This window comes from Macrosteles quadrilineatus, unplaced genomic scaffold, assembly GCF_028750875.1.
Source record: "Macrosteles quadrilineatus isolate MER2022 unplaced genomic scaffold, UCM_ALF_1.0 Scaffold_3__2_contigs__length_128488019, whole genome shotgun sequence".
Lineage (NCBI taxonomy): Eukaryota > Metazoa > Arthropoda > Insecta > Hemiptera > Cicadellidae > Macrosteles > Macrosteles quadrilineatus.
The window spans coordinates 89,148,943-89,173,731 of NW_026542596.1; the positions used below are offsets into that span (position 1 = coordinate 89,148,943).

Consider the following 24,789-nt stretch of genomic DNA (forward strand, 5'->3'; position numbering starts at 1 on the left):
CGGCATCATTGATGTCCTGAGTGCAGTCCGTTCATACCAAAAATCTTGAGTCTCTGCAGGCAACCTCCTTTCATTCAAGTCAGAAAGTAAACGTGGCAAATCACTTGTAATGTGTCGAACGAGTTGTTTATCCAAAGTCATTGAAGTCAAGTCATTTGTAGTGTTTGAAGAAAGCAAGGCTATTACCTTATAGTGTTTGGTAAAATATCGTGTGTAACGAGAGATCAGAAACTGCACAGTTGGGTTTATTTCAAGTAGGATATTAAAGTAGCTTTCAAGGGATGGGAACAAGCGTTTTAAAGAAATCCATCCATCATTTTGTAGAACCACTCTGGGAGTCTGTCGAATAATATCAGATTCACTAGAAGCTCTCGAAAGCGTAACAGAATTCAAATTGTGATTAACTGGCTTATTTCTCAGACGATAGTTACAAAATGATACTAATCCATTTGGTCTGGGTTCCAATATGACTGTATGTAGATAGAATGGATTGAATGGAGTTTCATTGGAGTAAAAGTTGTTGACAGAGTGGTGAACTGTAGAGCTTTGCAGACTTAAAAGATCTTCAAATGTCAATTCAATTGAGGTTTCATTATTCACTAAACAAATAGAAGGAGAAAAGTCTTTAATAGAATCAAGACCAACAACCGCATGAGCCTGGCTTGCAACTTTGTAAATCTGTCTGAGTAAAAGACGTGGTTCCCATGAGTTAGACTGCTGGTTAGAACGCACAGCTGCTTTGTGTGAACTATGAGAGTGACTCACCACAGATGTTGTCATCACAGGTGTTGAAGTAGACGTCGAAGAAGAACACACGTATGACACTGGTGGTGAAGTCGATAGTGTGGTCGGCGACGTAGATAGCTTAGGTGCTGATGTATTTGATAATAGTTGTTGCGAACGTTGAGGTGGTGGTGGTGGTGGCGGCGGCGGTGGTGGCAGTTGTGATGACAGTGATGGTAAAATCGAGGCATGAAGTTTTTCTTGATGACCTTTCTGACGAAAAACCTGGCTCGACCTGGCGCGTGTGCCAGATTTTGCCGAATTGGAGTGGGCTGGTATTTTCTGTTGTACGATTGACGGCTGTTCCGGTCGATACTCTTCCACTTCCTTTGAATCGTAATCCTCATCCTCTTCCACTGCATTACCATTTTCACTGCAAACTGTTGAACACTCGCGGGTATAGTAATTCGCTTGGATCGCACTTGCACCTGCTGTTGTGTGTACAGAATCAGATACGTCTTGTAGAGTCTCACCAGTTAGAGATGCAAGAAGCTGGTCAATGTCCATAGTATTTACATCGGAGTATATTACGTTATGCACTGGGGGTATAGGGGGAGCTTTAGTACGTTTGCGTTTCACTCGCGATAGATCTTTACGTGGAACTGGTGCCGACCGCTTCACTGACGCGTTCATACTGACTGAACCAGCAAACCAGTTCTAGGTTTTATATGCAGTGTATTTGCAGGTCTGGACAGGTCTTAGTACGATCATTGACCTTACGAGGCGGATGCTGAGCGCCAAGGACAAATCCATTGAACCTCTAGGATCTCTTTCTTTTTTGCGATTACATAACGTTGTTGTATAAAGAAGGCTTTGACAACAAGTCTAGACAGGTTTCCATTTATTTATACATGCTAGAAATTTTAAGAGATAGATAATCCTGTTGTCGTAAGTAATGCAGTGAGCTTTCTATCAATAGTTGCAAAAAATTTTAAAGTTTCGGCATCTGATCTATCCAACGTGTTTAGCCTTTCATCAATGGTCCTTAATAATTTTGATGTTTTCTCATCTGATTCTTGCAGCTTCTTTACCTCTCCATCTAAGGATACTAGCGATTTAGATTGTTTCCCGTCTGAATCATGTAGCTTCTTGAATCTTTTATCCAAAGACATCAAAGATGTAGAAACTTTCTCATCCGAGTCTTGTAGCTTATTGAGCTTATCACCCAAAGATGCTAAAGATGCAGACGTTTTCTCATCTGATTCAAACAGCTTTTTGACATTTCTATCCAAAGATAACAAATGTGTAGACGTTTTCTCATCCGAGTCTTTCAGCTTCTTGAGCTTATCATCCAAAGATAATAAAGATGCAGACGTTTTCTCGTCTGATTCAACTAGCTTTATTAGTTTGTTATCCAAGGAAGCAATTAATTGTGATGATTTCCCATCTGATTCTTCTAAGTTGTTTAGTCTATCGTGATAGGATAACTGATTCTCCTTTATGTCTTTTAGCTCGGTCTTGATAGAACCCTCTATGGAGACTATTGATTGTTTTACATCCTTAACTGCTTGCTGGGCCTCTTTGAGGCTAACAACAAAGGTCTTTAACTTTCCTTCCACCTCATTCAAATCGTCTTTGTTCACATAGAAACGATTTAAATAGCCTTTAGACACCTTTTGGCGTGATACGTCAGGTTCCACTGCAGCTCTAAACCTCTTTGATCCATCTTCACTTATCACATATGCATCATCTTCGTCATCAGATAAGTGATGCTTCTGTTCTTGATACAAAGCATGTCCAAACTTATCTATAATGTGTCTTCTAATCATAGCTTGTACAATATATGTTTACAATAACAAGATCTAACCCAGAATGATGGGAGAAACAGGTTAATATACTATTTAAGCCCACGAGTTGTAGCGTGAGGGAAACCCAAGCCATTTGACATAAATCTTGTTTCCTTTGCGCTTTATAACCTTTTCAACCAAATACGTATCTGGGTAATTTGTCTTTTGTAATTCTGGTTCGTAAAATGCCCCTTTGATAATGTCCCCTTCTTCATCTTGCAGGTAGTACACTGGTGGGACAGATTTTCGCACTCGTATGATTTTAAATAATTCAGTACTCCAGTTTGGGGTGTAACCTTTTTCAAACAAAGTTTTATACTTAGAAACCCTGACTTTATCATTGACTCTTAGCTTTGGAATCCCTTGTACCTTGTTTTGATTTAATTTCCTCACCAATGCCCTCTCGTGAAACGATGTAACATCTCGTGGTCTCATGCCTGTTGTCCGATGTAGCCTTGAATTGTACATGGAAATTAAACGAGGAAGCATGTCTAGCCACCTATAATCTCCCTGTACAGCAAATTCCTTATACATCCAATTTTTAATCGTTTTATTCAGCCTTTCTACCACAGAGGCCTTCAAATGGGTGAATGTACTGAAATGATTTATCGCAAAACGTTGCATTAAGGATTTAAATTCTTTATTATAAAAATCTGTACCAAGATCACTTTGAATGTTTTGTGGTATTCTTCCGCTATTTTTCAAAACATTTTCCATAGCTGAGGCCACTGTCTTCCCTTTTTTGTTGTCTAAAGGAACCGCCCATGCATACTTTGAAAGAACATCAATTATCATTAGGATATACTTTTTCCCTTTATTCGCTTTTGAGTAAGGTATCATTTCTATCAAGTCGACTTGCCACAAATCGTCAATACCTCGAACAAAAACCTTTCTTCTGACAAAGTTTTTCCTAGCTGGTTTGTGTAACTCATTAACAATACCTCTCTTGGCAGCATCTGCTTGACTTGACATTGTCTTCTTTCTTTTATTCATAATGCCTTTATTACCTATGAACACTTAAGCGATAATACCGTTTAGTTGAAGCAACTCTATAATATAGTCTATTTCTTCGCTATGAGCGTTGTGACCGGCTTCTTGTGACAAAACCAAGGTTTTAAGTCGCTTCACCAGTAAATTCACATCAGATGTGTACCTGTCCACGTTGTCAACAGTTATACCACTTCCACTAGCATGTTCCGGTGTTGTAACGGTCATGCCTTGCTTTGGTGGAAAAAGTACCGATATTACGCTTAAGTACTTTTTGCCCCTATTTGCATTTACAGGTTTTTCAGCAGAATACATCTGTCGGTGTGCATTGGTGTCTTGAAGGATCTTTTTGTACACTGTCAAATCCTGCCTTTCTACTATATCCTTATCAGGAACCTGCATGAATAGTAATTCAAGGAGTCCTGGAGTTGTTTCAAAGCTGTGATTCCTTACCTGTATCTTTGAATTTGTAATTTTTATTCTAGAATCACCAATTGTCGTATTACCCCTTCCATCAAGTCGAACACCATAAGTCGTGTCCATTTTATCTTTTGTTTGAGGATTGGAAAGCCTTTTTAAATACGTATCCAGCTGATTGGGTTTAATGGTTTGAGTAGACACATCTAAGGACTTATTGAAGTCATCCTCCTTTTCTTCATCTTGTACAAAAGTTCTATCCATAGTTGTACTCTGATCATCTTTTTTAACCACAAAGTCTAGTTCTTCTTTTTTAACAGGTTTATAATAGTACTGCTGTTCCTTCAAACGTCTCTCTACTGTCTCTTGCAGAGGTTTGACTATGGGTTTAGCTTGCACTTCTAACAACCTCTCAACATAATCAGCATTATGCTTCAATTGTTGAAACTTTTTACGCACAGCATTTGTTAGTCTAAGTAGTTCATTTTTTACTATATGTTCGTGCTTGTTAGCACTGTCTTGGTTCCGCTCCTTCAAGTTTGGTATTGGATATTTCTTCACTATACGTCGGATTACTCGTTTCGCTCTTAGCTTTCTTTTCTTGGGAGCTCTAAGAGCCATCGGAGCACTGCCATACTTCTCCATCCTCTCACTGTCACTCTGATTAACGTTTAGTGTATTAATGCTGAAAGGAGCCCTTTATATATCGACTATATAGGTATCAAGACCTAAACGGTAACGACCTTTGTTGATTTCAGAATCTTTATCTATGGTTACAAATCCATACTTGTGTTTGTTCCAACAGGTGTGACACAAACACTTAAATTGATCAAAAGTCATATCGCTATTAACATGATCATTGTATACATGTCTTAGATTTAAGTCATCCTGCTTGAAAAGAATTATTAAATTGGCGTTATCTCTAAGGAGATGTTTAGGGAGCCGCGTGTACGTCTGGATCAAGTAGAACGTATCTACATCTCTATGTCTTCCCATGCTGAAGTATGCTTTCATATTGTCTTGTTTATCACAGGCCACATCATCAAATATCATTATTGAGTCCTTTTTAGCTTCATCAGGATTGGGAACATCTTCACTGTTGGTAAATGAAAAATAACCAATACATGACAGGTTTTGCATTATTTGTTCAAGCATCTTGTATTTAGGTTGCAGCAATGATTTACTAAACACATATACATTAGCATACTTTAATCCCTTTGGTTCAGTCAAAAGGCTAAACATCAAATTTGTTTTTCCACAGTTAGATGGACCACAAATGATGCCTCGAATGGATTGAGGAAGGAGTTCACTATGTTTTTTCACTTCTTTGGATTTAATTCCATCCGAAGTGGATTGAATGAGTTTTTCCACAGCATTGTCCACAACAAAAGTGTCACGGTGCTTTTTAAATTTCATCTTCACACACTGGGGGACAAAAGTGAAATGAAGAATCGTATATAAGGTGTTCATATTTGTAAGACCTGCTCAGTATGCGTAGGATCACTAGAGGATGTGGTCTGCTTAATCGTGCTATAAACTCTCTTCCGCTAGAACTTCACCTGCCTGGAGGATACCAATTTTGTGGACCTGGTACAAGATTGAAGGAAAGGTTGGAAAAGAAGGATCAAGGAATCAACCTATTGGATCAAGCTTGTAAACAACACGATATTGCCTACAGTAAGAGCAAAGATCTTTCATCTCGACACACTGCTGACAGAGTATTAGCAAACGAGGCGTGGGCAAGGTTCAAAACAAAAGGTGTTCCTATTGGTGAGAGGCTCGCTTCCTGGGCTGTTGCAAGCGCAATGAACGCGAAATTGAAGCTTGGTGCCGGAACAACCGAAGGCAGGAGGAGGAGGAGACGGCAGACTAGGCGAAGAAATCGAGGGAGGTTAGGTAGGGGATCGTTAGCCAAAGGGGGCACAGCAAGAGGTGGAAGTGCGCTAAAACGAAAAAGAAAAGGCACCACTAGAAAGTGCAGCAGAAGACCTAAACCTTTTACTTTTTCCGATGTATTACGACAAGCAAGGACGGCTGTGCGGGGATCAGGAATGCATCTTGTTGGCAGAGGTGGAATATTAAACAGAGGGAGTAGAAAACACATAACAAAGGCAGCATCATCAGCGTTGAACGCCATCAGATCTATGAAGAGAGGGAGGCGTAGTGCGTTCAGTCATTTACGACGTAGATCACGGATTCTATCACTTCCCAAGTCAGGAGGTGTGCTACCATTGCTGCCAATCTTTGCAGGGCTTAGTGCATTGGGAAGTCTGACAGGTGGGGCTGCTGGTGTGGCCAAAGCAGTGCTTGAAGCTAGAGATGCCAAGAAACGGCTGAGCGAGATGCAAAGACATAACGAAACTATGGAGGCAGTAGCTTTGCGACATGGCAAGGGCCTGTACTTTAGACCATATAAGAAAGGACTTGGTATTTACATGGCACCTTATCAGAAGCAGCCAAAAAACTTATAGATATTTTGCCCAGAAGGGCAATGTATGATTTTGAGTTAACACATTGGGCCAGGAAGCTTAAAATCCCCCATTTTAGAGGAGTGTTTATGCGTGACAACCTTCCTAAAAGTCCATGGAGGAACGAGTCTGCAATAGTCAACTTGGACAATACCAATGGTAGTGGTACTCATTGGGTATGCTACAAGAAGAGTGGAGACTACGTGAGGTACTTTGACAGCTACGGGGATTTGATACCTCCACTGGAACTTCAGAAGTATTTAAATGGGAAATACGTATCTTACAACCGAACCGCTTATCAGGATGTCAACACTCACTCTGAGATCTGTGGGCATCTGTGTTTGTATTTTTTAACCTCAATTTAAATGATATTACAGTGTACACATATATATATTTGTTGTTATCATTTCCACCCTTTAGTCATGTCTCAGACGTTCATGCTTTCAGGTAGAACTTCTACTCTTTCAGTAGACTACTTTCCTCCCATCGAACTTGAAGGTGGTTATGATTATGAAGTTGGTTTGCTTAGCTTCGAGTCTTATAACTCCATACCAAATGTCGACGAAACAAACAACCAGTTTCATTTTGATAATGGAAAGATTATTAAAATACCTACTGGTACATATGAAGTAATGGATATTGAACGTTTCATACAGGATAAGCTAAAGATGTTGGCTACACAGGAAAAGAAGTACTTTTTTCGCTTGGGAACAAACAACAATACATTGCAAACTACTCTGAAATGTAACGCTCAGGTGGATTTCTCTCAACCCAACTCTATTGGCAGCCTCCTGGGTTTCGATTCTGAGGTCATAGGACCTGGAAATGAGCACTACTCGAAGAATGTTGTGGATATTTTTAAGACAAACACGATTAGAGTTGAATGCAGCATAGCGGGCGGGTCTTTCGTTAATAATAAGCAAAGTCATACAATCCATCAGTTTTTCCCAGCAGTACCACCAGGATATAAGCTTGTTGAAATACCCAGTACAATCATTTACCTTCCAATCACCACGAGGGCAATAAGTAACATAACACTACGGATTGTAGACCAGGACGATAGGTCGGTGAATTTTAGAGGAGAACGTATTACAGTGTGTTTACACTTGAGGAAGGTCCCTAGTTGAACAGGTAGTAGGAGATGGGTTACTTATATTTTTCAAACTGTTTATCAAGACCAAGAATATCAAAGGGTCATATAGACAGAGTCAAGAAAACCCATAACTCCGACGACTATTTATTGGGTGCACACTCAACAGTATCAAGCAGTGTTTGTTTGTCACCCAAGCGACTAACACACACAAACCGAAGGTTTTTACGCTCCTTGGGCTATAAAATACTTCAATAATGGATGTACTGGATATTTTTAGTAGTGTCCCATTTGATGACACTATTTCTCACATGGAATTTCACACTCATTTCCCTTACTCTTCTACCACACTAGACAACAATGACGAGATAAGAATACCAATTCAACAACAAGATATATGCATTGTGCCTTCTATGAGTTATTTGTATGTTGAGGGAAAGCTATTGAAGTCCGACAATACAGCAACTACAAAAACAAAGTTCACTCCAAACGCATTTGCATTTTTGTTTGACGAGATACGGTATGAAATAAATGGAGTTGAAATAGATCGCATTAGGAACCCAGGTATAACTTCTACAATGAAAGGATTTGCTTCTATTGGAGAGAACTCTTTAAGAAGTTTAGGGAACTCTGGCTGGCCAACCGAGGTGAATAAGTTGTCTTCCACTTTGGAAAGTCATGTGACTGACACTGATGGAAATTTTAGTTTTTGCATACCGCTAAGTAGGCTTCTGGGGTTCGCAGAAGATTATAGAAAGGTTATTGTCAACTGCCGTCATGAGCTTGTTCTACTGAGGTCGGCCGGGGACAAAAATGCAGTTTTGTGGACCTCAAGTGGTGCTACTGACACAACTCCTGAAGATATTAAAGTTAAACTAGAGAAACTATGCTGGAGGGTTCCCTACGTTTCTTTGAGTGATAGACAAAGAATTGCATTGCTTAGACATTTGGAAAGGGGAACGAGTGTTCCTGTAGAGTATCGAAGCTGGGAACTCTATGAGTATCCCTCTTTGCCACAATCAAACAAGCAATCTTGGTCAGTAAAGACGGCATCACAGCTAGAGAAGCCAAGATACGTCATAGTGGCTTTCCAGGAGAATCGCAAAAACAACATAAAAAAGTCTGCCGCATGCTTTGATCACTGCAAGATATCAAACATAAAACTTCATTTAAACTCTATTAACTATCCTTATGATGATTTAAAACTAGACATTGCAAAGAACCACTACGCTATACTCTACGACATGTATACCCGTTTTCAGGAGTCGTATTACAATGTTCCATCACAACCACTTTTGGACGTTAAAAATTTCATTTCTTATGCACCACTAATCGTAATTGACTGTTCTAAGCAAAACGAATCCCTTAGGTCAGCCCCTGTTGATATTCGTTTAGAATTTGAGGCCAGCGAAGCTTTCCCTCCAGGGACTGCTGCTTATTGTTTAATAATTCACGACAAGTCATTCAGCTATGAGCCAGCCACTAACCTGGTTCATCGGATAATGTGATTCATACAGAAAGTGTTGGAATTTGGGGTGGGGATAGGCTATAAAGCCCGCTCTTGTCGGTTTGGTCTCTCAGTCTCAACTTGAATTTCGTTGGAGTTAGAACTTTCAGTCATGATTAAACAGGCCATCATAGATTTTAGTGCTTTTATCGGAGAGGATAAGACAGTGGTTATCAAGGAATTGAGCATATTGGACTTGGATTCAAGATGTGTACAACATTGGATTTTCTCACCACCTAAGGATGGATCCAGATCTACTTTTCCAAGCACACAACATGATTGCGGAGGGTGGCACAGTTCACAGTTTGACAATCATAACAGATGGTTGAGTAAACACTATCACGGCCTCGGATTCGGAACAGGAAACGTTGAATATAGCTCTCTCACGTCATCTCTGAGAGACATTTGCTGCAATGTAAACCTATTGTATGCTGCTTCAACTGAAAAGGCAAAGGTTTTGGAAAAGTTGCTAGAGAACAGAAGAGTTGTGTTCAGTCTTGAGCTACTTGGAGGCCCCCCTCTATCGAGCGATTTTCTACTACTTCCTCCCGTTGAAGAACTATCCAAACAGAAGAATCAGTGTTTGTTTCATCATTTACATGCTCCAGGATTTTATTGTTCACAAACCAATGTACACAAACTAGCTGATTGGTGTTTGAAAAACCCAGCTATGCTAGACATGAACAACCCTGAAGTGAGAGTAAAGACCTTTGACGAATGGAAACTTAAAACTCCTTCTGCTAAGCAGCTTGCCGATGAAGGCTTTGTCAAAATGGCTGCTATGAAGGACACCACTAAATGCGTTTATTGTGGAGTTAATCTTTTCAAGTGGGAAGAAGGTGATGACGCAATAGAAGATCATCGCTACAACTCACCGTTTTGCTCCTATCTTCGCTTCAAGGAACAGACAACAGACAAGGGCAGCACCAAGAATATAGTCTACTGCGAGGACGGATCAGATACATTGGGCCAGGATGTCACTGGGAGATATACATTGTCTCTGGAAGTCACTCATGATGATCTTCTAAATATGTGTAAGGCTTGAAATGTATTCAACTTCATATTTTGAATAAACAAATCTTTATTATTTACCAATGCTGTTTTTTACTAAGCTTAACCTATATATAAACTTACCATCTTTCATTATCATCCAGATACACAGCTACTCTTATTGACTTAAGTCATAACAAGTTGCTCATGTCTCAGTTTTACAAATGTGAAAAGGTAGTTACCTTTTCTAATCCCATGAAGACAACTTTTTACTTTGCTGATAATGAAGACAGGCGCTGTACCGGCTCCATCGACAAAGAACGGTTTAAACTAAGAATTCTTCAGGTTGGAACAATTTTGCAAGACTCACTTTTATCCAAAGTGTTACACATTAACACATGCCAGTTTAGTGATCACTCCAATTGTTTTATAAAATTAAATAAACTTACTACTTAATTTAACAAAGACTCATAATTTCATATCCTAGCTTTCATACACCATAAGTCTTTACCAGCAAGCACTCTGCTGGAACTAACATACAGTTTTAACCTGCACAAGTCGTCGTCGCTCGCTCGAGGACAAATCGCCCCCCTGCCCACACTCGTATACTCATTCCCAACATCGCAGTCACTTTTATTCGCCGGAGAAAAAATCAGGCAACCCTATCTACTTACAAGCATGTCCACACACGCTTTAAATGCACGAAACAACCCTCTCAATAAAAACAATCGATAGAACAGCTGTTTGTCTAGTGACGTAATCGCCAAGTACAACAATGTACTGGCGGGAGTCGGTGGAAAGGGCGGGAAGGGTTGCATGGGCACACACAGCTAGTAATTGCTCTAGCTTGTATTGATTTTATAATTATTGAAGTAACTTTATTCTAGAGGCAAGACATGCAAAACCTTCGTCGGATTTAATTCTTTGGACGCACGCACGCTATATTCTGTACGAGGCCCTCCACATAATGTAGGCTACGCGAACGCTAACCTATACTGAACTGAGCAGCAAATGCGACTCATGTTGCATGCTATTTCAGACTATAGACACGTTTTAAAATGAATTATCAAATGCATTTATTTAATGGTATAAATTAATATTTTTGCTAGACTAACGTAGAATGTACCAAGCTTACACTACATACAAAAACGCTCAATGTTCAAACTAAAACAATTACCATCCATCCCACACTTGTTGGCGTACAACCCTCAAATTTGATTACACTCTGCAGAAATAACATCTTTGTGTGGGTTTTAATAAGTTCTCCAATACAAAGACAATTGGCCTCACGGGTCACAGCTAAAAGCCGGTCGCATTTGATGGGATTTGAACTCGGGCATCCAGAAAAAAGTACTTTGATTTAGCCACTAGATCAGTAGAGTGGTCAATACCATATAAATTTAATTTAAGCTTTATACTTTTACTTTATACTTTTACTTTATACTTTTCGATTAATTAATTGAAACGATAATAAAATAACTAAGACTGTTTATTTTGGCTGTATGGCAGTCATTGATGGCGTTGTTTTTGATTTTTATTAAATAGTAGTGGTATATTTGAAAAAATCTAACCTTAATATGGAAGTTGAAATTAAGAGTTAAATACGCTTAAACTCTGTGAAACACTGTGTGTAAGATAATTATTATGTGGTACAATAACAGATGCATTATGCAGATGATATCGATTCTGATTTTATTGATGGTACACATTATGCTAAAATTGTGATATTCATCATCAGAAATAGAAATTCTAATGGAATCATTGCAAGATATATCACCCAAATAAATAGTATTATGAATAAATATTTTGATGACATGAGTCACTGCACAACTTTCAAGCACACATTGAACACATTAACACAAATTAACACATTATTAATTTAATATACCATTTAACAGCTCACAAAAATACGTGTGATATTCTACGATAAACTCTACATTCAATCCAGGTTTCTCAGGCAGAGGTGCGTGTCTCGGACGATAAAGCTATTACCAGATTTCGTCGGATCAGATAGACGAATCAGCTGTAAAAAGGCCGAAATCAGCTGTAAATAAAAAGATAGATATCTCGGCGAAGACAAACCCGTGGAAATAATCAGGTACGACTGCGGCTTGCTGTCAGATCCTAGTGTTTACTACGGACAAACTGACACGACGTTTGCGTACAATTTATATCTTCTAATCGTATGTTCATTTTATCTGTATGGAAAGGATATTTACGTCAGTGAAACGTATAATTTATAACGTTATTTAAACATATCTTAGGATATTTAAAAAAATGTTCCCTATAATTTTCAAACATGAGATATTTTGGCAGTAATATTTGTTTTAAAAGATATTATCGTACATATTGTTGATGACTTTATATCGATATGCTATTGTTAAGGTGACACAATTACACACAAGCGCTCTTTATGATATTGTACATAAACTTCTAGCTCTATTTGCATTTTCACTAAGGAAATTGTATAGCGAATCTTATATAATGCGCTTTTAGACATTTAAAAATACCTATATACAAGTTGTACGTATTGTGTATAATGTCCAGGTTTTTATTGATAGGGGTTTTGACAATGCAAAAATTAAGAAATGGGCTATTTCATTTAAATTAAATTATGCAATCTATGTGTATGGCTACCAAACAAAATGTAATGTGGAATATTGTAATATTTATTCAGAGATTACGAAATTAAACATAGCCCTGCATAATTCCTTTTTTTCCTTATGTTTAATAACTCACTTAAAATAACGCAATAGCAACATATTCATTTTACTTTTCTCTACTGAAATCACGATGTTGGCACATAAAAGACATTACGTACTTCAAAATGTTAAAATATAAATTTGAACGTTAGGTCTATATTTTTAAAACATTTTGTATTCAAACTTTAATACTTGTCGTTTTAATATCGGAACTAAAAGAATAAAAAAGAAACCCTACGGATTCTCACAAAGCAAATGTTGACAAATTAAAAACCCCGAAATAAAACGACACACTCGCATTAAAGAGACGCGAAAGTAACACTCATTAATTAGACCACACGTGTGTAAAAACCATCAAACCATCGAGACGACAAAAGCGTATAGACTATCGAGCATAGAGTACGGAGTGGAGCGACGCCATAGAGTACGAAGTGGCGCGGCGCCATAGAGTATAAATCTTTGTACAGAGTAATTAGAGCGCTCTTAACGCGCGCTGCCATTATGCGAGTCTGTTAGAACCAGTGTATTTTTAATTGAAATTTTGACATTTGCAACGAGTTCGTCGGCGCGTCTAATTCGCCAAACTGGTGTAGAGTTTGCCGCAATTATGTACAAGTACGAATGCGAATTCAACACCTTTTTCGTCTCGTCAACCAGAAGCCGGCGCCAAATTACGAATTTCCCTTCAAACGCGCTGATTATTTCCACGGCGTTTCGTTAGTTTTTACTATTCACTGATCGTTAGAGAGATTTTCAGTCTGAAAGACGCGGGGTTAGTCAGCTGACCAAAGATGGACTGTGTGGCAGTCATTGATGGGGTTGTTTTGATTTTTATTAAATAGTAGTGGTATATTAAAAAGATTCTAACATATGTTTTTTTAATGTGTAAAAAATATGTTATGAATTTGCATTAAATTGTACAAATTAAAGCATTTTTTTAGTACATTTCAAAATTACCTTTCAATATTTAAATACTTGAAACTTATTGGAGGGCTTCTAATCAAATAGAAAATCATTAATTACTAAATAATAACATTTAATAATATCTGTCATTTCAACTTTGCGTAAAACTTTGAAGGAAATCGTTTAACAAGATGTGTGTGGTATTATGTTATATGACTAGAATCCAACAATCTGAAAAAAAAAAAATAAACGGTGTTAGCAATCTGACACATGCTTTCTCCCATTCGCTTGTCAACTCAACAACACTTATCAAGGCAAGCAGTGGGAACTATGATATATTTTATGTGGAAAATCACTTAAGTTGCAATTGACCCGTAATTTGTTAAACATTGCGGGTGTTCAATCGCAATTTTTCAAGACAGTTTTGTGAAAATAAAATTTTTCTGTTATGTTATAGGATTTCATGGGAAAATATCATAAAAAATATTGCATTAAAAACAAAATATCAAAAAAAATTAAAAAAAGCACCTGCAAAGAACAAGGTTTGGGACACAAAATAGATATTTTCACCCATCATCAAAGTAAAAAATGTTGTTGAAAACCATTTGTTCTCTACATGCTAAGTATAGGGAGAGAAAGTAAAAACTGAAGTTTGTAGTTTAGGGTAAAGTTTTAAGTCCCACCTCAATAACATTACCAGACTACTTTACATGAATCTAAAAAGACTTTCACCACACAATGCAAATGGAAACTTGCAGTTATAAATCTTGAACACAGAATGTGCATTAGTAACTATTTCATACAAGTCTTGATAAAAATAAAACATAGACTATTGAACTGGACAAAAGATCCATTGTCAAACTCCATTTGTCGCTCAGTTTCATTCCAGTTTCCCCGTCTCAGTCTGTTCCAGTACAATGTTTTAAGTGGCCAGGTAAAGTGCTTGAACCAGGACAAGTGCTTGAGGCTGGGTCTTAACAATTCACAAGCATGGCTCCACGTCTAACTACTTTGTTGCCATTTTGTTGACCCTCTGAAGAATATTGTCCCTCCCGTTACTTAAAAATGTCTCTATGTTCAACAAACTAATGATGAATGTTCATTGGTGTTCGGTTCCTATCATATGTTGGGTTTTGAAGGTAGTTGATACTATTACGCCATAGAGTTTTGGATATTATGTATAAAGAAAGGTATTTAAAATTCTGTTTGGTAGATTATTTTCAAATTTGATTTAATACAGGCTATCAAAAATTCAAAAGCATCTTAAACCAAATTATTGCTATACTGAAGCAAAAATAGCTGTTTTCAATTTCAATTCACGCATTGTGGGTTATTAGCTATTTTTTTCTCCCTAAGGAGTAAAAATCATCTGGAGAGCTGGAGTCGATTACTCAGCATTAATTTTTTTTATGTTCCCTAAGAATAAAGATTTCAGAAAAATACCATTCCCCACCGTCTAACAAACAAATTAAGCTCTGTTTAAAAGTATATCAAGCTACAAGTGATCCTATAAATGCTGAATCTTATGGGAATAAAAAAAACTTTACATTTTATCTAAACTACATATGATGTAAATCTAGCTTATAGTTTAGATCTCACTGCTTGTGTTTCCTTCTTTTGACAAGACTTTACCTGTAGATCGCCTGCAGATCCAATTTCATTTAAACTTTAGATCATCTGCTATTCAATATTGGTTTTGTCTATATGAAATGGACCTGCTATTAGTTTAATGATGCTATTTAACAAAAAGGTTGATGTTAGATAATAACAATAAAGACCACGGTTTGAACGTTCCCTTTTAAAACGTAAAAAAAAACTAGGCGTAGAAAATACACAAACATGTAAACAAACTGCTAGATCATACACTATATATAAGCAATGGGTAGACCATTGAGAGTACAAATCTATATAAAGGTTACTAATTAGTACTTTCATGTTGTTTGCAGGCACATGAGATGGGGTCGCCACATTACAACCTGCGCTGGAACAACCACCAGAACCACCTACTGACAGCGTTTGACTCCCTGCTCCAGAATGAGACCCTGGTTGACGTCACCCTCATCTGTGAGGAGTCCAGCTTCAAGGCACACAAGGTCGTCCTCTCCGCCTGCAGGTACGCTGCCTCGGAATAAGGCGTAGTCTACTTTTTGGTCAATCGTTTGCTTTGCTGGATTACACCAATAGGATACCAGTGCTCTCTGTAACTTACATACCTCGTTCTTCCTCAATCCTAGAAGTAACTCATGCAGTCAACATGATCTCAGTGCATTTTAGTCAAGATCACGCCCATCCAAGAATCACCACATAGAATTCAAGTCCATAAGATGTAACCCTGGCAGTAATATGAGTTCAGCTCATTACGACTTTTCCCAGTTTTACTGTTCACTGGGGCATAGTTGATTGAAATACACTAATTGAGACAGGTAGATAATCTACCTACCTACTCCACTCATGCAGGGCCGCGTTAAGGGTCAGTGGAGCCCTGGGCAAACCCAAAAGCAGTGCCCCCTTTTTTCCTTGTGCAGGCAGGTGGTGGTTGAGGGGCACCCGGTGGGTGCCCCCAAACCTCCGGCGCCCCTGGGCATATGCCCAGTCTGCCCGTTTATAAAAGTGGGCCTGCACTCATGTGAATATGGTTTAAAATACCAAAAACAAAATTGAAAAATTACAGTGATAAATTAATTATAAAAATTCCCTCGTCAATGTGTTAATCTTATAAAAGCAACATGTAGATTAAACAGATACAGTCGTTACACTTTTACACAGATGACATGGACTTTGACTTGTATTTCAGCTGGTAGACTAGAAACTGATGCAACCATACTGATGTGGTTTATTTTAATTTATTTATAATGAGATAACTTGCATCTCATAATCAACACTCATCCTTCACTCATTGGATTGAAATATGCCTACCTGAGTCCCCATCTCAATAGGTAATGTAATAGTAAAATTTCGGCTTATCTATGAGACCGCAAACAATGATAATGGATTCATTTTTTATGTGCTAATAAAATAAGACCTAAATGACAAATTTAATCTGAAGACAAAAAATAAATTAAAATATATGTTTGCCTATTTCAGCCCATATTTTGAGAGGATATTCTCAGAGACTCCATGCAAACATCCTGTGATAGTCCTGAAGGATCTGCGAGGCTGGGAGGTCCAGGCCATCGTAGACTTCATGTACAGAGGAGAGATCAGCGTGGGACAGGAACAACTCACGTCCCTCATCAAAGCTGCTGAATCTTTACAGGTGCGGGATCTTTAGTCATTCAACACAGTTTTCAAGTCAAGGCTAAATCTATAGAAGTGTATTTCATTACGCGGATGAAAACTGACCTACTTTCAAATGAGGTTGAATTTATGTTTGGTTACGTGCACATTGACAGAGAGTGCTCAATTTGAAGCAAAACTATGTCAGGTTCGCAATTAAGTAAAATTAAGTAAAAGAGGTTTAAGTTTTGTTGGGGACACAAGGGAGGGAAAAATTCCTCCTAAAGGCCTGCACACACAGAGAAAGACGGACTCTTGAAGACGGACAGACTAAAATTCGCTCCCCATGATATTAAATGTGGCAATGCACACAAGAATCCGTCGGCCTGCCGGAGTCCGCTGTAGTTAGCGGATGGATTTTTTAAAATCACCTTTAGGGCGATTTTTTTTAAATCCTTCTGTGCAAAGAGGTTTTTATCATTACTTCTTCGCACTGCCACTAGGTGCGCTGTGATTTAATAAATCATGGTGTCCAGCCGGGAATTGTATGTAAATTTTGTTGATTGGGAAAAAATCCGAGAATTTTTTAAAGAACCGTGTAAATTTAAATGTTTGGATTGCAGCTGAAAAATCCACCAGAATTTACCGATTTTCTTTTTTTCATGGTTGAAAATGGTGATCTTGGGGGAAAATACTACGTTTCCGCGATCGCAAGAAATGATCACAACTGTTTCTGCGACCACGGTAAATCATTACAAATTTTGCCGCCATTACAAAAATATGTATATGGTTGTTGCTGCAATGGTGAGAAATCATCAAGTATGTTGTCGTGATTGCGACAGACTTTCACGAATTTCCTGCAATCATGTGAGACGTATACAACTTTACTGTAATCCTGGTGTTTTATCGATCGCAAGCAACTATCACAAAATTGCTGCAATCCCGAAGAATCATTACATATTTTGCGGCGATTTTAGAAACAATCATGAATGTCCGACATTGAAAGAAGTTTGTATGGTGTGTTGCGCAAATCATTATCGATTTTGCCACAATCGCTGGAATGCATTACCGAAGTTGCACAATCACGGGAAATCATCTGAAATTTAGCCCTAATTGAAAGATATGTTCACCGATGTGGCTGCGATCGCAAAAAATCTATACGGAGCTTGCAGAAGAGGTTGTGATATACTAGCAACTTGAAATAAGTACAATGTAAGTTTTGCTTTTTTGATTTTCAAGTTTTGTCCTGGAAATTTTGAGCCGGGAATACCTGGAATTGACCTTAAATTTTATTCAACTACTTGTGAGGTATTGTCATCCTGTTCTACTCGTGGTTCCGTTTCTTTCTTTGGTTTTGCTTATTTTTTAAAAATCATGGCTGTACAACACCACACGCCGTTTTACAGCACCAAAGTAGTGAAAGCACGAGGTGAAGGAGAGTATGTCTGCGTGCGGACTCCTGTGGCTGTGTGCGTCTGCCAGCAGGAGTCCGTTCTCGTGAGTCCGTCTGTCTCGGTGTGCGCCGACCTTAAGAAAGGTTTTTCAGGGCCACAATTGTCTCTCAGCGTCTGAATTACATTCTATGGCTTCTTTTTTGGAGAAGTTTTTTTAAGTTAAAAAACATTTTTAGAAAAATTACCAACCAAAACTGATGTTTATTAATTGTTTTCCTGATTTTCTTAGACTATAACACAATGGTCTAGGGAAAAGGAAAAGATATAATGAGTTATGCCTCCCTCTTTTAATGTGTCTATTTCAACGGTTGGATATCAAGCAATGCTTTGGGTGGATATGTCATTTAGTCTCATGTAAAAGGTCTTGAGATGATTAATGAACAATACATTACATATTTCGTCATGTGCTTGTCTCTCAATCCAAAAGATGGATTGATCCATGACTCTGTTCCTGTTGCTGTATGGCACTGGTCAGTGGTCATTGGTTGAGATAAGGATCAAAAGTCAGATAATTAGAGTATGGCAGAATCTACGTATAGTTTTTGTATCTATTACAAGAACAGTAGACATCCTCTCATTTTTTGGATCTGTTTGGTTCATACTTTTGTTTGTCTATATAAAAATGTATCAGATATTTAATGATTTTATTTAACTTTTTCCATTAATGTAACCTTGGCATTGCTGGTAACTGAGTGGTTATAGGGCTCACCCAGTAATCATGAGGTTGTCAGTTTGGTCCTGAGAAAAGTCAGAAACATTGGTATAAGCGCCTGATGGTTAAAAACTGGACCCAGCTGTCCTTGATCATTCTGCTTTTACTTTTGGTTAATGTCTAAAGAACCAGCTGATCCTAAGTAACAAATCAATCACATTATCTATTAAAAGGAGAACCTTAAATCGCGCGCTCTGCTGTATCGACGTTCTATGAATATAAATTCATCTATACAGTAGTTTCATAATTTTGAACACACACAATATGTGTAATATTCATTCATTATTCAGTTGGCTTCTGACAGTTTGAGCTTTTAATTCAGACAACATCCAAGGTGTCTGAACAAGAGGTATTCTATTTTACCGACTATAGTCTGTTCACAAAACTTAGACTGTTTGAGGGGAAGTTCCCCCACTACTTTTTTTACTTATATTTTGCAGCTGATTAACGTTTTGGAAAACATCAGCTTTTGAGCTATTGTTTTAAAGGCTGGATCAAGTGGAGAGTATCAATTTCTTCCCCTAAAACCACCTAAAATTTGTTAATTGAACATATCATTATTTAACAGCCTTTGTTAAATTTGAACAGGTGCGAGGACTAGCACACACAGAAAGGATTCCAATGTGCGGACCAGAGAACAAGGAGAGAGACAGGGAGAAAGACAGAGACAGAGACAGAGATAGAGACACATCAGGCCAGAGTGGGGGTAGCGGGGGTACATTCTCTCCTTCGTCCAGAGTCAGCATGTTTCCGGCGGGTCTCAACGCTTCGTCCCCGCAGTACAATGGACCTTTGCGGCTGCCGCAGCTGCCTCACATGCCTCACATCTCCTTCACTGACAGACACTGCAACTCCCCTCTGCCTCGTAGGAAACAGGTGAGTTGATGCAGCCGTTTTATTTGGGATCCATTAAAAAAAAATATGTCAAATCTCAAACACTTCTAGGGTAAAGTAGTTCATGTAAACCCATAATTTTTATTTTTTATATATGCCAGGAATTGGACCTAATCCTCTTGCACCGAAGACCAAATTGCTAACCATTTTGATAGCAATGACCTTTGAATTTGAACCTACAATGTTTCAGGTTCCTTTTGTTGGTATTTCAGTCTGTTTTTATCAATTTAAAATGCAACCATGCAATATGAACAAGTATATATATATATGTCAGTGTTACTATACAATGTCAGTGTTATATAGTCAATGGTAATAGTAATAGCATCATGCAAACAGTGGTATAGCAGTATAGTGATCAATAATTGAGTAGTAAGCGTCATTTATAATCTCAGGATATACCAATCCTAATATATTGGTCTGCCATACTCTTTTTCTGGCTGCATAAAATACAAATTCAATTTTCCTACCTTTCTCTTCTTTAAATTGAAATTTGAAATTTCCTAGATTTAATTAATTTTTATTACATATAATTTTTGTTACATTTCTAAATCATGCGTTGCTCTCTAACCCTCATTTTTGGCTACTGTGGGTACCAAAAACCTCTTTATGTTGTATATATAGCCATCCATATTTTTAACAGCTTCCATTATATCCTAACAGCTCTCACAAAAAAGTATGTATCTCCTGCTGTATTATAACAAAACGGAAGAATGAACAATCATATAGCCGTTTACACGAGGCCAGTAGAGCAGGCAGGTTTCAAGGCAGGTTACTTGCGTCTAATGTATTTCAAGTTACCTGAAGCAAGTAACCTACCCCCCAACTGGCCTCATCACAGCCTATGTGCTAGGATACATTGTATACATAAGCAATGAAATCAAAAGTGTGATTGAGATACTGTTTTTATAACGTACTACATTAAACAGCTAAAAAATCATGTATAACTTAAAAAAGTATTTTGATGAATGAGTTTGAAAATCGAGCTTGCATGTCTGAGGTATCTTTGTCTTAGAAGATCAACAGTCTTTTGTTGTTCATCCGGTGCCTTATTTGATTTATTTCATTAGAATGGACAAAGTTTCATAACCACTTTTTCCTCATCGCAAGTTATGTTGCTTCATCACCATGTGAGTATCGCGACTCAAAAGTTTTTGGGTAGCTGAAATAAATTCCCATGAATTCAATTACTGGCGGAATTTCGGTTTATGAAATAAAGTTTTTTAAGTCAATCTTGAGCATAAAAGGTCTTAACCTGTGTTATTTTCTTTTTAAAATTACTTAATTTAAAACTGGGAATTATATGAATGAATATTGCAATAAATGTTGATAAGTTTATGCATGATAATAATTACAGTAGACTTCCTCTTATCCGGACTTCTCAGGACCGAGGCCAGTCCGGATAGTCGGTTTTCCGGTTAAACTGATGTCTCAAAAATCTTGTTTAAACGGACCGTTTAAATGCATACTGCATACAGTATTTAACTTAAATTTAGGAGAGCATCGTTTAGAGACATGATCACTGGTCTCAAATCTTTCCCACGAGAACAGTCGTTTCAGTACCGCCCACTTCCTACCAATCTAGTCCGCTTAAACCGATGTGCTGATAAAAATTGTCCTGTTAAAGAGATGTCATTTCCGCCGAGTGTAGTCCGGTTAAACCGATGTCTGGTTAAAAGGTGTTCGGATAAGAGGGAGTCTACTGTACTGTTATTCTGGTCATTGCTCCTAAAAATTATGAATGAGTTAATGACCTGCGATAATTCACTATCTCATCGTTCAATACTATAAATTAACCGAATAATGCAATCAACTAACCCTTTAACCTCATTTGATTTAGTGGCACACGCTTAAGTATATTGTTGAGTCTCACATACAAGCGATAGTGTCAAATTCAGACTTAAGCGGCACTTGTACCATCTGACTGATGGTACCTAGGTGGCTGAATTGACTAGTATGTTGCACTGATGAGTACGGTACCACAGGGAAGTAAGGTATAGAGGAAACTAGCTTATGGGACGCCCATGCTCTTTCAACTCTGCATGCGCATACGTACAAGTTAGAACAATATACTTGTGACAAGCAAGGAAGGGCCTGAGTGGCAGCACTGTACCTATCACACACAGCAAGTGTCTTTCTCCAGTTTAATTGTAGTAAGTTATTGCGAGGGGGGAAAGGAGTTCGAGGGAGGTTACGAGTAGCGACAGTGTTGGAATTTGCCCTAGACACCATCGATTAGTGCAAGACACCATTTAAATGTAGCTATGTGGTAGTTCTACATGCATAGGTCAATTTTCTTAGACTATAATTAATGTTAGTGGAAGGACCCAACTCAACCGTTCATGATGGTGTTACTAATGTTAATGTAGTTTGTCTTGGCAATTCCGGCTGCGGAGGCTGTGCTGCTAACCCATTGGTGCTTAAGTAATTCTTTGAATCTCACCATCAAGTGCTAGTGTCCCATTCAGGTTTTAGTAGCACTCGTTCTGGCCGGTCAATGGTGACAGGTAGCTGAGTTGACTAACGTGTTGCAATGTTGAGTGTAGCACTAAGGTCTTTCTACTTTCTAGGGTTCGATTCTCCCATGGCCGGTGGCAGAGCCCACCCAGTTTTAATCAAAGTTGACTGTATTTATAACTGTAACGGATTCAAACCTGGATTTGTTTTCAGGCCAGACCAAGAAGAAGGTCAGGGGAGATATGTGGGGCCCAAGATCTTACCAAGGGGCCAAACTCGCCAGACACAGAAGCAGCAGAGAATTTGTCCATCAAGAAGAACAACAACAACCTACCTCTCAACAGGGTGGCGTTCAGCCCATCCCCTTCCAGTGTAAATAACGTGAGCAGCCTTTTATATTATATATTTTAAGCTACAGAGACAATTGTGATTCACAAAAGAATACCAAAACATTTTGTTTACCTCGAGTTGATAAATTCCATGACTTAACTTACATGGGTCGTAAAAAATGATCAATTTAATTCAAACCTTTTCATTCTTCAAATATGTGGCAGTAATACATGATTAAGGATACTTCATGTGTGAGTAGTAAAGTGAGTGAATTTCTAACAAATGGTATACTTGTTACACCTTCTAATTGTTGAAAACCCTATTGGTTTGATGGGATGGGATAGTTTTCTCTGATACCATTTTGAATATAAAAGGTTTGGAGCAATTTCCCAATACCGTTAAGTGAATACAATTTATTTTTTCACACGAGAGCTGTCTGGAGGGTAAGAAATGATTTAGTCTCCATTACCTTAAAATTGTTCTTATTATTAACCCTCGAGGAGGCGCTTCACCAGTAAAACAGGAGCGGGCGCATGCGAAGCTTTATTCCGCAACACTAAATAGCATAAATTTCACCCATTTTACTCATTGTTAGAACGAAATATTATATGTAAGTGTTGAACAACCTAATCAGTAACATCATTTCTTTGTTAATATCATTATTTGTTTAACTTAATATGAGTAATATTTCAAATAAACATATTGAGCAATTTTCTAGTATAAAGGTATGTTATGAGAGAGGGCGCTTGCGGAGTTTTGTTCCGCAATAATGCAATTATACATATACATGCAAACAAAATATATTTGATAATAATTATAAATGAAATAATACATTAAAACTAGTTTATAATGATGTATGTATAAAATATACACGCAGTTTGACAAGAGTGCATGAGGAAATACACTCTGCGCTAAGGACTTACGCGATAGGGCGCAAGCGGAGTAAACCTCCGCAAACTTACACCGCGTCACTGACTTGCAGCTGACAACAAAATGAGGAGGAATTCGGGGGTAAGTATAGCTTAGAGGCATATCCAGGATATCCTGTGTGAAGTGTAGAGACGGATACGACTGCTGACACCCATTATGCATATTTATATTAACAAACACTACAAGTGCGGAGGAAAACTCCGCAAGCGCCCGCTCTAGGGTTAAGTCATGAATATCTTCCCCACCTAATATCTCATTAAAATACCTCTTTCTAATGTAACCTGTATCCATTACAGCCAATGAAGATTGAAAGTGAGGACTCGGACGCTGCAGACTCGAGTCAGAACCAGCCGATGGAGTTGACGACTACACCTTCGGACAGTCGACCTGAACCTCCCACCCCTACCTCAGAGTCCATCACGAGCCTACCTCCCCCACCACATGTGAGTCTAACAACACCTAAACAAGTGAGTCATCTGACATTTCCTTTGAGTACTGTATTGATAGAACTAGGCATTCCCTCACTATGGTGTCTATACTGTTGTATACACCGTCTATTTCATCAAGTTGAACGAATGGGCCACTTACTGTACCCTATACAGCAACAACACACAACCAGCAGTGTGTCCACACGACCAAATCAGAAATCCCGCTTTTCAGGTCGATAAAATAATGTTTTATCCTGCTTTAGTGTATGAGAAAATTCCGTTTTATACTATAAAAGTTATTAATTAATCTCAATCCATCCCGAGTGATCTTTTTGATGTATCATATTAACATAGCTTATTAAACCTAGCTATCGTGCTGTACATACAGCAATTATTCAATTAATTGGGTATATTTTAAACTGCAAATCAGAAAAAATATCTAAAATAGAGGTAAGGTTGGATCAGAGCCAAAAATTCCTTTTTACCTCCCATCTTGTTTTAAATGCGCTCATGATATAAAAATCCCATTTTTAGGATAAAAATTATACGTGTGGAAACACTACTTATCAACCAGGCATTCATATTATTGTCATGTAGCTTCTTGTATGCCACAACAATGATCAAATTATAAAAAAAATAAGAAAGAAAATAGTATTTTGACCATAACAAACTCTGTGAGTGGGTCCTTTAACTAAGTTCTATTTAAATAAAAAATTGGCTACAGCTGGTCCATCTTG

At 38.0% G+C, this 24,789-nt stretch overlaps 2 protein-coding genes across 2 annotated transcripts in view; both read left to right on the forward strand.

Moving 5' to 3' along the window:
• LOC128990027 (protein jim lovell-like) overlaps positions 1–24,789 on the forward strand; it is a 68,901-nt gene that overhangs the window by 38,805 nt on the left and 5,307 nt on the right. Inside the window, exons 3-7 of the mRNA XM_054412239.1 lie at positions 15,581–15,747; positions 16,719–16,890; positions 19,605–19,892; positions 22,578–22,745; positions 23,921–24,091. Coding sequence (XP_054268214.1) covers positions 15,590–15,747; positions 16,719–16,890; positions 19,605–19,892; positions 22,578–22,745; positions 23,921–24,091 — 957 coding nt within the window. The 5' untranslated portion in view covers positions 15,581–15,589. The remainder of the gene's footprint in view (positions 1–15,580; positions 15,748–16,718; positions 16,891–19,604; positions 19,893–22,577; positions 22,746–23,920; positions 24,092–24,789) is intronic.
• LOC128989350 (uncharacterized) lies at positions 7,790–9,040 on the forward strand. The gene has a single exon (XM_054411234.1). It carries the CDS (start codon positions 7,790–7,792, stop codon positions 9,038–9,040), a length of 1,251 nt encoding a protein of 416 aa, XP_054267209.1.